Consider the following 12405-nt stretch of genomic DNA (forward strand, 5'->3'; position numbering starts at 1 on the left):
ATATATATATATATATATATATATATATAAAGACTTCATATATTCTAACTTAAATTAATTAAGGTCATTTTTTTTTTGCTTAAATTCAAATGGTTAGACTTTATTTTTACCTTTTTTAAAAACTGAGACTGGAGAGAAAAATAAAATGGAGAACGGGCTCGCAGCACTTCCTCAGGACCTTATTTGGGGTTATGACACAGGCATTCAAACACATAACCCACAAACCAAAAGTGGAGACAAAAAAAAAAAAGCATCGATAATTTTGTTTGGAATGCAGAAGATCAGTGACATTTAGAGGAAGAGAAATTTTCATTGCTGTAACGCTGCTGCCGTTCTTCCTGTTTTTCAGGTCTGTGTTGATAATGTCCTGAAGACGATGAAGGAGAACGCAAACAAAGCCAGCAGCATCCTGCTGACTGCAATACCGCAGATCAGCCAGATGGACTGGACTCAAACCACCAAGAACTTAAAAGTAAGATTCCAACAAAATGTCATTAACATCTGGCGACAGTGTCTGCTTGTTGATTTACAGGGTCATTCTTAAAATTGTCTCCCACTGCCGTTTATTGTATATTTTCACCAACCCAACAACCAAAGATGTCAATGCACAATCCCCTTAAATCTCTGCCTGTAAGACAGACTTTATGATGTTATATGTTAGCTACATTTTGTAAAAGTAACTACAAGTACAACAACAAAAAGGTGTAGCTTAAAAAACAGAGGCCAGGCATGTTTTATTTTAATGTTTTTTATGGCGGAAACATTCCTTACATGCATTTTGAGCAAGTTTTTTAAAATTCCTAGAGCAATTGTAATCATGGGTAGAATAAGTTTTTAAATGGCAACAGATATTTCTGTGTTTTTTCTTTTTACTTTAACATGTACAGTTGCGTTTAAAATAACAGGATGTTTATAGAAGGTGGGAAAATTTTAGAATTCCTCCAATAGCTTTTATTTCCATACATGCAAATGCACAGAGAAAAACGTGTGCCGTATTCAAAACATCAAGGAACAAAGTCAACAAATATGTCACAACTCTGCAGGAACTGAGGAACCAATTCCTGTGTTAAACTGAAAATGGCTTCAGTGTGTAGTTTGAACTTCAAATTTAGGTTAAAAGTAATCTTTAAATGTCACAATTTTTTTTTTCTTCTTGCTAAAAGTAATAACGTTTTCAGTGGCTCTAGTCAGCTTCCTGATTAGAACCTGTTAATCTGTGGGAGCTAAAAAAAAATGAGGCTGATACTTGGAACCATGATGCTGCTCGCTTTCTGATGTGTTTGGGTTCCTTGTCCTGCTGAAGCAATCAATCCTGGGACATTTCCCTCTTCTGCATAAACCAGCATCAAGTTAGGCTGACTCACATTTCATGGTGTGCGACCCCAGCGCCCAACGCTTTAATTAGAAACATTCTTTATTGTGGCTTCAATAGGCATAGCTGTCTTCTTAATTGTTACAGTACTCACAAGTAACCTTTGGTCACCACTGAACTTATTCTCAGAAGAATGTTTGCCACTCCGGTTATGCTTTGACTGATTCCGATGGCTTTTTTTTTTGCATTTTCTTCCCATCTTTCTCGTTACCATTTTGAGGCACTTGACCTCATTTTAGTTGGCCTATAGTTTTCGCCACCTGTATATACTTTTACTTTTCCATTCAACTTTTTAATCAGCGCCTGGACCAGATTTTCAGAGGGCTGTGTGATAACCAGCACATACAACATCTCCTTAATTAGGAGCCGCCTGTTTGAAACCTATTTTCTGATTGAACTCCATGTCGCAGGTGTTTTAATCTTGTGTAACTGAACGATTCAGTTACACAGAATCAGCAGTATGCACGTCACGATTGTTGGATACGTTGTATTTCTATTATATTGTCTGCTACACCTACTAAGAAACTATTTGTCGGATAAAATAGTCACATTAGAGACGTCTGAATTCCATCGTTCCGTCGTTGAATTTCTACAAATCACTCCACATCGTCCACGTCGCCAAATCTGGAATAACATGTGTGAAATGAAAGGATAACGACTTTCTTCTTTTTTTTTCTTACAGTCTATGGCTCAGTCTTCAGTAATGCTACCAAAGCATTGAGTGGGTGTAGAAGACATGAAGCAGAAAAAAGGAAAAGGAGAAAAAAAAAAAAACAGACACCACGTGCACGAATCCAGGCACAGACGGCGGACCCTGACTGTCTGTGGATTCATTATCGATGAATCACAAGAAAAGTGCCTCACAGGAATAATGCACCTCTGTTTGTTTAGCCGGAGTCTCATTAGGCCACCTCCTCAATTTTTACATGCATCCCGAAGCACTTCTTCAAACTGATTCACAGATCACTTCTTGTCCACCTTTTGGTAACTGCATTTGAAAAGTCTCGAAATTATACTTGATATGTTGCAGACTTATATTTTTAGTATTTTATAAACCTTTACACTTTCTATATGTCCTGACTCTCAACTGTCCGTCTTAGTTTCAGTTCCTGTAGAACACAGTCTAGCATATACTGATCAAAGTCCTTAACACAATATTCTAAATGAACACATAACTAATATTTGGAATGTTTTTCTGCTTCTAGAAATTACATTTTATGATCTTTACTCTTATCCTCAGCTCTTACTTTGCATATAGTTGGCAGTAGAATTTGCACCCATAATGGTAACCATGCTCAAACATTTCATGTAGAGATTTATAATAATTTATTGAACTCGTATGTTTATCCCATATATTTCAGTAAACCATATAATTCCTTTTTTATCTTTGCAATCTTTGGCCTTGACTTTCCATTGCACTATACGCTGCACAGTATGCCTGAGTCACTTAGATTTCCTCTTTTTTTAGGCTGAACTGTCAATTTATCATGCATGAGCAAATATCTGAATAAAGTATAAATCAAAACATTTAGGTCTTTGCTGAGTTTCTTAAGAAAAAAGGAAAATTTGAATAATTTTTAGAAGATTTGATTACTTTGATCCGGTTGATGCTGTAAATCAGGATTTTCCATTCGTTTCTCTTTTGACTTATGAGCTAAAATGATAAACGGTTCAGCAGATTAGTGCCGTAAAACTTAGTTGAATGGCACCTATTAACTAAGTCAATTCATTTTGGAACTATAAATAAATCAGACTAATATTTTGTCTTTTTAAATCAAAGAATTGCAAATGTGATTTAGTCAAGTTTTTGTATTTTAAAAAAGATATAAGATTTTTTTCTCTAACAGATAAACATCTTTTTTCTTTTCATTTCTCTTTGTATTCACAATTTGGATGCCCAGTCATGTCATTCTTGTATATACAAATACTACCGAAATACAAAATAACTCACCATGTTTACAACATAAGGTCATCACACTGCAGATAGACTTGGTCAAGAGCACAGCTGCACTGATCAGGCTTTTCCAGGGCAATTCAGATTTCTGACTTTCTCTGAATTCTGACCATAAGATTCTGATTTTATTTTGTTCTGTCATCTATAACACATAAAAGGGGGAACATGTGCTGCTGGTTCGGGCAACCGTTTTGAATTTGACTGGAAATGGAGATATTACAAGATTGTCATCGTTCATCTATCCGAGCGCAAGTCTCTGGCTTAAAAATGTTCATGAGGCCACATGCTGTTGGACTTGGGACTAAAACTGATGACAGCTAATAGTTTCTGCATTTACTGAATAACAATTTTATTAGACCTGCATATTAAAGGTAAACTGGAAAATGCAAATCTTTAGCCACTTTATTGGTTTAGCTCTAGTCCAGAGCATAATTGCTAAGACGAAACATTTCAGCTGTTGTTCACCTGCATGTTCAAACATACCTATAAAAACAATTAGGAGTCATAGTCCATATGTTCCATGTTTTAATAGCACTACAATGTTCAAAACTCCCCAGCGTAATGAATATCCTTAAGTAATTTCTTTATTTTATTTGGTTGTAAAGACAATAATTAACCTTTGTGACAACCTGAAGCCTGCTTACTCTCTCCTTCAGTGTTTCAAACTCATATAGGCTATGCTCATAACTTTTTTGAATTAAAGTGCAAACACTAATTATACAAAGAGATAATATCTCAGTGTATTGGTTTCATAATAGTGCATAAAACAAATATGTGCAACAAGTTATGGCTTCTAAATTAGCTTTCTTCATTAAACAAAAGTTTAAGCAAAATATTCAGATTTCAGAAGAACAGTAAAAAAAAAAAAAAACATGTCATAAACATTTACAAAACGTTATTTAATAAAACATTTCTAATCCTAAGCCGATTTCTAAAAGTAGTCCATTAAAAGTCCTGTTGTATCCTACTATATTATAAGCATCTCGTTAAATAATAAATAAATATAAATTAGGGCCCTTTCGGGCCTTATTCACGGTTCTCAATCAGAGCCAACCGAATTAAATAATATTTCATATGAAGACAGGCACATAGTTATAGAGTCTCCAGGGCAGCAACGACATCCGTGTGGCCGCTCTGTCTGGCCAAATCAACCGGGAGACAACTGTCCTTGTCCCGGGCCTGCCGGTCGGCCCCGGCTTCCACCAGAAGCTTCACCGTGTCCAGGAAGCCCGTCCGGGCCGCGTCGTGCAGCGGGGTCGCCCCGGTGCTTCTGTCCGCAACGTTTGGATCCGCTCCGCTCGTCAGTAAGAGCCGAGCCACCTCCGAGCTGCCCATCATCATCACCTTCAGGAAAACCGAACCAGGCGTTTTTAATTCATGTATTATTTGATACAAAGGCCTATAACACTGAATAAAAATGCTTAAAAACAAACAAAAAAACAAAAGTTCCTCACGGATTATTTAATGCTTAATAGACACATGCGGGGAAATAGAATGATCTGTGCATTGATTCATCTAACGAAATAAATCCCATTTTACTAGTTTTCATTTATTTATCGCTATTACACAAACAAAAAGAGAGAGCCACTGTTGGACTTGCGCCTTTCAGTCGACCGGCTGAACAATAACTTGTGATACCCTGCAAACATTTTTCTATGCCAAACCCGTCTGTACTGTTAAGGTGACCGAAAACCAACATGTACTCAATAATTATATACTGTAAAATTTAGTTTGCAACATATCTGCCAAAATGGTACATTGCGCCCAAAACGCTAAATAAATTAATTAATAAATAAAAATGTAAATGACAGAAATGAAATACTCGCACGAAATTAGCTATTGTTCTTAACTTTATTTTTTATGTATTGGTACTCTTTAATTTGCTTTAAAAAAACACACATTTTCTACATAAATGCACTAGGAACTGACTTGTCTCGCATCGACCGTGTTTTCTAGGTTACATGCTGTTTTACCTCGTTTGTTAAACGTCTGTTTGATATTGTAGCAACTGTTTTACCACAGTTAGTTGTACAGTTAGGCCCTGCAACGCTTAACAATAATTTGACAGTCAACACTATAGTACAAACTCAGTGAGTTAGTTATTTAAAGTGCTCAAAACTTGCCAAACAGGATGAAAAACAAAAAGGGTGTATTGTCTTTGTCAGAGTTAGAAACACGCTTACTATTATATTGGATATTACATGACTCGGACATATTAGAAATTATTTGCAGTCAGCATATACATATTATAAAAAAGAACGAGGTGCATATTCCATTCACTGATTGGTTGATTGATTGTCTCGACGGCTGGTAAATGCTCCCTTTTTTACAGTCCGACCACAATGTTAAGAGTGAAACCAATGCCCGTCGCAGCTTTTAATAAGGTAAAAGTTATGATGAAGTCAAAGGTTTCCTGCGGTTTCGTTTCAGCTCAGAACGCCGCTGACATTATCAAAGCCAATTATACATATATAGTTTGATTCGCCCTCCTGAATAACCGTCCATTTTGGAGTACAGATTATAGCGTTGTCGCTGCCTTATCTACCAGTTATTGTCCCGTCTGCTTTTGAGGTGTAGAACTTGTATATAGAAACCGGATTGAAACAACTAAAAGTATACGAAATGCAATAGATGCATATAAAATACCCATCGCTGTTTTATTTATTTATTTATTTTTCTCTCGCAGATGCTTCAGGGAGGCACTGACCTGTAGAGCTGTTCGTCCAAAACTATTCACCCCGTTAACCGGAGCCCCTTTCTGCAGCAGAGACTTCACCTCTGCCGTTCGTCCCTTCGCTGCGGCTGTTGTCAGTTCATCCTCCAAGGTCATTGTCAGCGACAATATCCGCGACTGTCCTCCTCTGACAGGTACCCCGACGGCGATGCTTATTTGAGGAACAACCAGCTCGCAAACTCGCCCGAGCTCCTTACACTGGCGCCGATAAGCTATAATCACACAGCTTTCAAAATGAGTGTTCGAGGATTTAATCCAAGATCGTCTCTATCTTCGTTTTGCTTTTTCTTCACTCCGCCGCAAGAACCTGTGGGTTCGGTCAAAACAAACTGCGCTCGTCCACCGGCTGTCGGACGGTGTGTGTCCGGGCTTGTCTTGTATTTAATGAATGGGTAGCGTCATCATCTGCTGGGTGGCGTCATCATGCGCTGCTGGGCTGTTGCGGTATTGCGCATGCGCGTGAGTATGAGCCTCATTCCTGCGCAGTTGCAGTTACTCAGTTAGATTTTAAACCTGTTGTTTAAACCTGTCGTCACCTGAAGAATAAAATAAAGTCACAGAACTAGAAGTAGAGTTGAATAAGAATAAAAATAAATCATAATAATGGAGGATAAAATCCTTCAAATGTACATTAATACATAAAAACCAGAATGAAACAAAAGTACACGTAAAAACTAATCACAGAAGAATCATTAATATTAAGCAAAGAAAAAAATAATAAGCCCAACTCGTTAAATTGAGATCACCAAGGCAAAAAATAGTTGAAATGACAGCAAGTTGCAGTGCACAAGAATGCACACTACGACTAACGTGTCCCCCTGTTCCCTTAAAATCAAAACTAAGTTAGTAGAGGGCTATTTAATGTAGTCATTACCCTTCAAATCTTCACAAGCTTTTCAAATCACAATGCTAATCATACAGGCTTTAACCAGGGTACATTCCAAGTACATTCCAACATATTGATGGTGTTATAAGCATAATATTTTTGCAGAAAATTTACCAAAGTTGAAAAAAAGAATCATAAATAGGTTTATTGTTGTTTTTTGTAAGATTTTGTGCTGACTAAATCATCCACTTAGTTGTTCTAGTTTAATGTTATTACATTAGCATACAGTGATATCATTGGCCACAATATCGTGACATGTATGAGAAAAGTTATAATGCACTTTTTTTTGTTGTTGTTTTGAATTCTGCAGCCAATTTATTACAATTTCCAGTCTAATTTACAAATGAAATATTCTTTTCTCATGATAAACTTAGAATAAGATATTAGGCCTGCCTTCATTTGTATGTGCAATGATTCATATTAATTTTAGTCGAAGTGTTATACTGCAAAACATTACCTTATAAGAAAGATTTGCTGAGTTGTCACTGATTAGATTTGTTTTCATCTCGTCCTACTTTTCTCTTGGACTTACAGTGCGTTGGAGAAGTATTTGCTCCACTTGCAGATTCACTCACTGGTTGTTTTTATGCCCTACTTAAATACTGCAGACCATCAAGCTAAATTTTTTTTATCAGACAAAAATAACATGAGTAAATTCAAGATTTAGTTTTTAACCTGTTTTTGCTGGTAGCACCATCCTCGGTGACAACAATGGCCCTGAAGAGTTTGAAATAATCAGCAAAATATTTTTACATCTCTGTGGAGGAACTGTAGCCCCTTTTCTTTGCAGAGTTGTTTTGTTTGTGCCACATTGGAATATTTTTGAGCATAAACGTCTGCCATGTAACTTCTGTATCAGGTTTACGCCCTGAATTTGACTGAGTCACTACAAAACCTTCTTACGGACTTGCTTGTTTACTTTGGACCGTTGTCCTGCTTGTGTAACCCATGTGGGGTTGAATTTAAGGTCACAAAGTAATGGCCAGACATTCTTCTTCAGGTTTTATTTTGCTTCTGAGCAGTATTTACGGTTTCCAGCAGCTATGCCAACATGTCCCACTTTACTGAAGTAACTCCAAACCATCACACTACCATCTTTATGTTTGACTGAATGTATGATGAATAAAAGTCTCTGGTATCATTAAGATGTTTTTGGCAAATGTAGGGAAGGCATTTGAGTTGATTTTTGGGTTTTACTTTGACATTTTGGAGGTTTTGCCGAGTCTCTTTTTTGTATTAGTGAATCATGAACACTGATCATAACTGAGACAACTTAGGCCTGCACTGCTTAGCTGTTCATTTAGGTTCTGTTATGACCTCGTGGACCAGTCATTGGACGGTTAGAGTAACACGTGCATCCATGTGTGGTTACGCTGTTTCTTTATTTGTGGGTAATGCCGCTCACTGTGATTCATCCGTTTGTATGAAGTGTAACCATTTCCTGCATGATGGATGTCAGGGATTTTTTTTTCTCTCAATTGTTTTTGAATTTTTTTAGATCAGGGGGATGATGTGTTGAATTTTGACCTACTTATAATCTACTTCTTGTTGTTGCAGGAGTGAAAGATTTCTATATAAGACAGCTGCTATTTGAACAATTTGCTTGGGCCCCCAAAGAAAATTCTGCTTGTGGCCCAGGTAACCTTTCATGCAGCTTTCTCAGGGTTGTCTGCTGAATGTGGTGACAGAAACAGATCAGATTAGATTTCTTGAAGGAGGTCTGCTTTGTTATTGTACATGTGTTTTGGGAGACATAATCTGAACGTGAATCCCAGTTGCAGACATGCACAAACTATCTGATGTGGTAAAGAGATAGAAGAGCATGCTGGAACACAGTGGATTCTCCAGCAAAGTAGCTCAATATTACTGATTTTTATTTGTATTTTTTTGGAATTACATAAAGAGAATGAGATTTTAACAGTATTTAAATAACATAAGGAAGTTACTTTTATGTTTGAGACTGAGTTTCAAGTTAATTGCGGTGCGCAGCGATTAAATCCCTTTTTCTAATGTTTTCAAAAATTTATAACCTACGAACCTTAAAAAGCCATTTAAGGAGATTACACCAGACAGATCCTCCCTGAATCAATAGTGACTCAGACACTCAGCTGTATGCGCATGAGGAAACACACTGCAGCCCTCTGTTTTGGGTTGATTACTGTCTGAGCAGCATGCAGAGACTTGCTTTACATGTGTTGGTAGCGGGAGTTGTTGTAGATATTTTGGGGACGCTGACTCATTTCTGAGCCAGATGAAAACACTAACAAAGCAGTGATGTCTGGGACCAAATGAACAGTACTATAGGATAGGAAAAGTTTGCATGTGTACACACAAACTGGGTGACCTGTATCATGAGTCATTGGGCAAGTTTGGCTCGTTTAGCATACAAAGATAGACCGTCAGTAATTATATTGCAAATGAATGTCATGTTTGCTTAAAGATTTGGAAAAGATTACTTTGACTCAAAACATTAAGTCAAACAAACAAACAAAAAAATAGATTAGGATTCTTTTTAGTTTTTGCAGTTTTCTTTTTTTTTTTGAAGAAAAACTAACTATGAAATGTGAATGGATTTGTCTAAAAACATTCTAATGTAATAAATCTAATAATCATACAATATGGTTGATGTCTCTAGGTTTCACTACTTCCACATAATGTTCTTTAATCAAAGTGCCACCTATTCAAAGTGCACCAATCCATCCTGCAAGAAAAAAAATCTCTGAACATGACGTCACCACTTCCATACTTCCATTCGGGCGCGTTGGTAGAGCAGCGACCCATAGACAGAGACTTTAGTCCTCGACGTGGATCTCATAGATTTGAGTCTTGGTCTGCTGACTGTTACCGTGTGTCTCATAACCCACTTTCCTGCCTGACCACTGATAAATAAGGTCACTGGAGGCAGAGAAAACTGAAAAAAAACCAACTCAAATACTGTATTTGATCTGAACTAAAAATAAAAAAAAGCAAGGTCTGTGTCCCAGAATGCTTTAAGAAATGTAATTTGGATTTTTGCAATATCTAGGAGTAGGATTTTCTTCCATATTGTCTTATAATTCCCCTTTTTTATTTCATTCTCAGAATTTCTTGTTAAATGTTCTTAAAGACACACGATGAAAGCATTTCTGATTACTCAGCTCGTGTGTGGGTAGCTGAGTTGTTCCTCATTTTTCTGTCAGACAAAAACTAGAAGTTCTTCTTACAATTTGTCCTCATATTTAATGTATTTATGTTTAAATAAAAATATTTATGGTTAAATAAAAATATATAATTATGCATTAAAAATTTTTTTTTCTTTGAGACCATTTTCAAAATGTGAAACATTACAGATTAAACAAAATACATAATCAAATTTTTAAAACTTCTCAGTTTTTAAAAGAATGTTTTCTGTGGCTTTGTTAAGAAATCTACTTGTATTTAGAGAGTAATCCTGCCACTATTACAGTAAAATGATTACAAGGTTTTTCATTACCCAGGTATCTCAAATGAAGCGTGTATTTATGGGTAAAATGAAAGAGCTCAAGATCTTTGAATTTTTGTTGAGTGTTCAAGTGATGGGACAAGAATTGGGAAGTGGAAATAAAACCAAAGCCACAACCTTGTGATCCTCACAAGATTTCTGACTTTGGAGTCAAAAATAATCAGAATTGTTGTCCGAGGACCAAGGATCTCTCAGAGAGAGTTTCAGAAAGACCTGGAATTAGTTCATTTAGCAAACGGCACACTCACTACACAAGTCTCCACTGCAGAAGGAAAAGCCTGAGGCTTGCTTAAAGATTGCGGATGGGGATCTTCACAAGCCAATGAAATACTAGTGGGAAAGTAGTCTGGTCAGATGAGAGCAAAATGAAACTCTTAGCCAATGGACAAACTATGTTGGCAAATGTCACCATACAACAGTGACATTTGGTTTTAGGAGAACCAGTAAATTATCTGCTAAACTGAGCTTAAAAATATATTTTTAAGCTCAGTTTACACAGGAGATGCTTCCAGAACCTTCAAGGTCTGAAAATGATTTGTTTTTAATAGGCAAGAACACACAATTGCACATGACTACATTTTTCATACAGGACACGTCTTAAAGCTGCCTTATTTAAGATTTATGTAAGATTGTTCTGCACCTATGAAATAACTCTCAGTAAACATGTTTAGTTAGGAACCACTTCGATGGAAACTAATAAATAAATAAATATATTAGCAGAGAAAAAACATTAAAAACTTGCTTTTTCCAGTGTGAGTGACCAAGAAATAACCACCATAGCTCTTTTTGCCATGTTTTTATAATAGTGGCCATTAGTTGATACTCTTCAAGTGGCAATGTTGGTGCAATGAATTCAATTAATTGGTCTGAATGACTGTTCTGAACAGTTAGGCTAGTGGGTCATTGCCGCACCTGTTTGTTTGATTATGATTTTGAAACTTTGGAGATGCTGTTTCTGCTGTGTTAATTTTTTGTCCTGCAGTATATCAGTGCTACAGCTGCCAGACTTTTTATAGCATGTTGGTTTAGTTGCTTAATCATACAGCCGTCACAGAGGCTTCATTGTTATCCCTTTGCAGACACTTGTATTTTTACTTTAATATATTCCCTAAGATGCCGTCTTCTAATATTTGGACAATAAAAATCGTAGGCCAAAACAGTTTCTAATTTTGAAAACATTTACTGTAATTAGTTTAATCGTGTTCTACTGAGAAGTGAGTGATGTTGACGAGCTTCAGAAGAATGTTCCGCTTTCCTTCTGCGCCCACTGTATCAGTCTAAGACAATTCAGTTTCCATGGGTAAGTGGGCTTTGATACTCAACTGATTTTTTTGTGGCCTTTCAATAAATTGGAACTTAGTTTTAATGTTTCTTACTTAATAAGAAACATTTCACATTTCCTACAAAAATGTAAAATTTTTAAGACAAATGAACAGAAATGAATATGCATTAATTACAAGCTGAAAGCGTAACATCAGCCGAGGGTTGAAGAAACTCCCTCGTATTACAATACATCCGCATTAGTCATCAGTCATTAGTGCTGATGATGACTAATGCAGTTCATCAGCAGCACATTGATATATATACTGTTGCACTAATCGCCCTATTAAGGTTGCAGCGGAGTAACTGCATGCTATACAGTCAACAAATTTCATGTGAGGTACGGTGCACATCAGTAGACTGTGTCAATGGACCTAATTCTCAGACTGTTTGAGTAAATGTGAGCAGACGTGCATGGAATGTGATTTTGTCTCGAAGTCCAGCCTCTGAGGTTGAGTGCGTGGGTGGAGGTGTGTTGGCCTGGAAGTCCCCTTCGTTTGTGTCTGCTTGCGTTTGCGAGAAAAGAAGACCTGCTGTTAGAGTTGGCAGACGTGATTTCGAGCGCCATCGCTTCAATTAGTTCTATCGCACTGAAAAGTAAAGCAATCCGTCTCTCAAACAATAAAAGAAGGGGGAAACTAATGGCTACTTTTAAAAC

The 12405-nt window shown here is 36.8% G+C and overlaps 2 protein-coding genes across 2 annotated transcripts in view; one reads left to right on the top strand and one right to left on the bottom strand.

Moving 5' to 3' along the window:
* mtap (methylthioadenosine phosphorylase) overlaps nt 1-2899 on the top strand; it is a 17321-nt gene extending 14422 nt beyond the window's left edge. The window contains exons 7-8 of the mRNA XM_008412012.2: nt 350-472; nt 2055-2899. Coding sequence (XP_008410234.1) covers nt 350-472; nt 2055-2093 — 162 coding nt within the window. The 3' untranslated portion in view covers nt 2094-2899. The remainder of the gene's footprint in view (nt 1-349; nt 473-2054) is intronic.
* An 813-nt stretch (nt 2900-3712) lies between these two features.
* On the bottom strand, nt 3713-6451 carry cdkn2a/b (cyclin-dependent kinase inhibitor 2A/B (p15, inhibits CDK4)). The gene is made up of 2 exons (XM_008412024.2): nt 6034-6451; nt 3713-4670 (listed from the first exon to the last, which is right to left on the bottom strand). The coding sequence occupies exons 1-2, from the start codon at nt 6154-6156 to the stop codon at nt 4419-4421; spliced, it is 375 nt and encodes a 124-aa protein (XP_008410246.1). The 5' UTR covers nt 6157-6451; the 3' UTR covers nt 3713-4418.
* Nucleotides 6452-12405: the final 5954 nt, after the last annotated feature.

This window comes from Poecilia reticulata, linkage group LG1 (assembly GCF_000633615.1).
Source record: "Poecilia reticulata strain Guanapo linkage group LG1, Guppy_female_1.0+MT, whole genome shotgun sequence".
Taxonomy (NCBI): domain Eukaryota; kingdom Metazoa; phylum Chordata; class Actinopteri; order Cyprinodontiformes; family Poeciliidae; genus Poecilia; species Poecilia reticulata.

Bases quoted from the DNA above. Each gene is read 5' to 3' on its own strand.
- cdkn2a/b (XM_008412024.2), bottom strand. From the start codon at position 6,156: ATGACCTTGGAGGATGAACTGACAACAGCCGCAGCGAAGGGACGAACG. The intron at 4,671-6,033 runs GTCAGTGCCTCC...GTTTTCCTGAAG, and splicing joins TTGGACGAACAGCTCTACAG to GTGATGATGATGGGCAGCTC.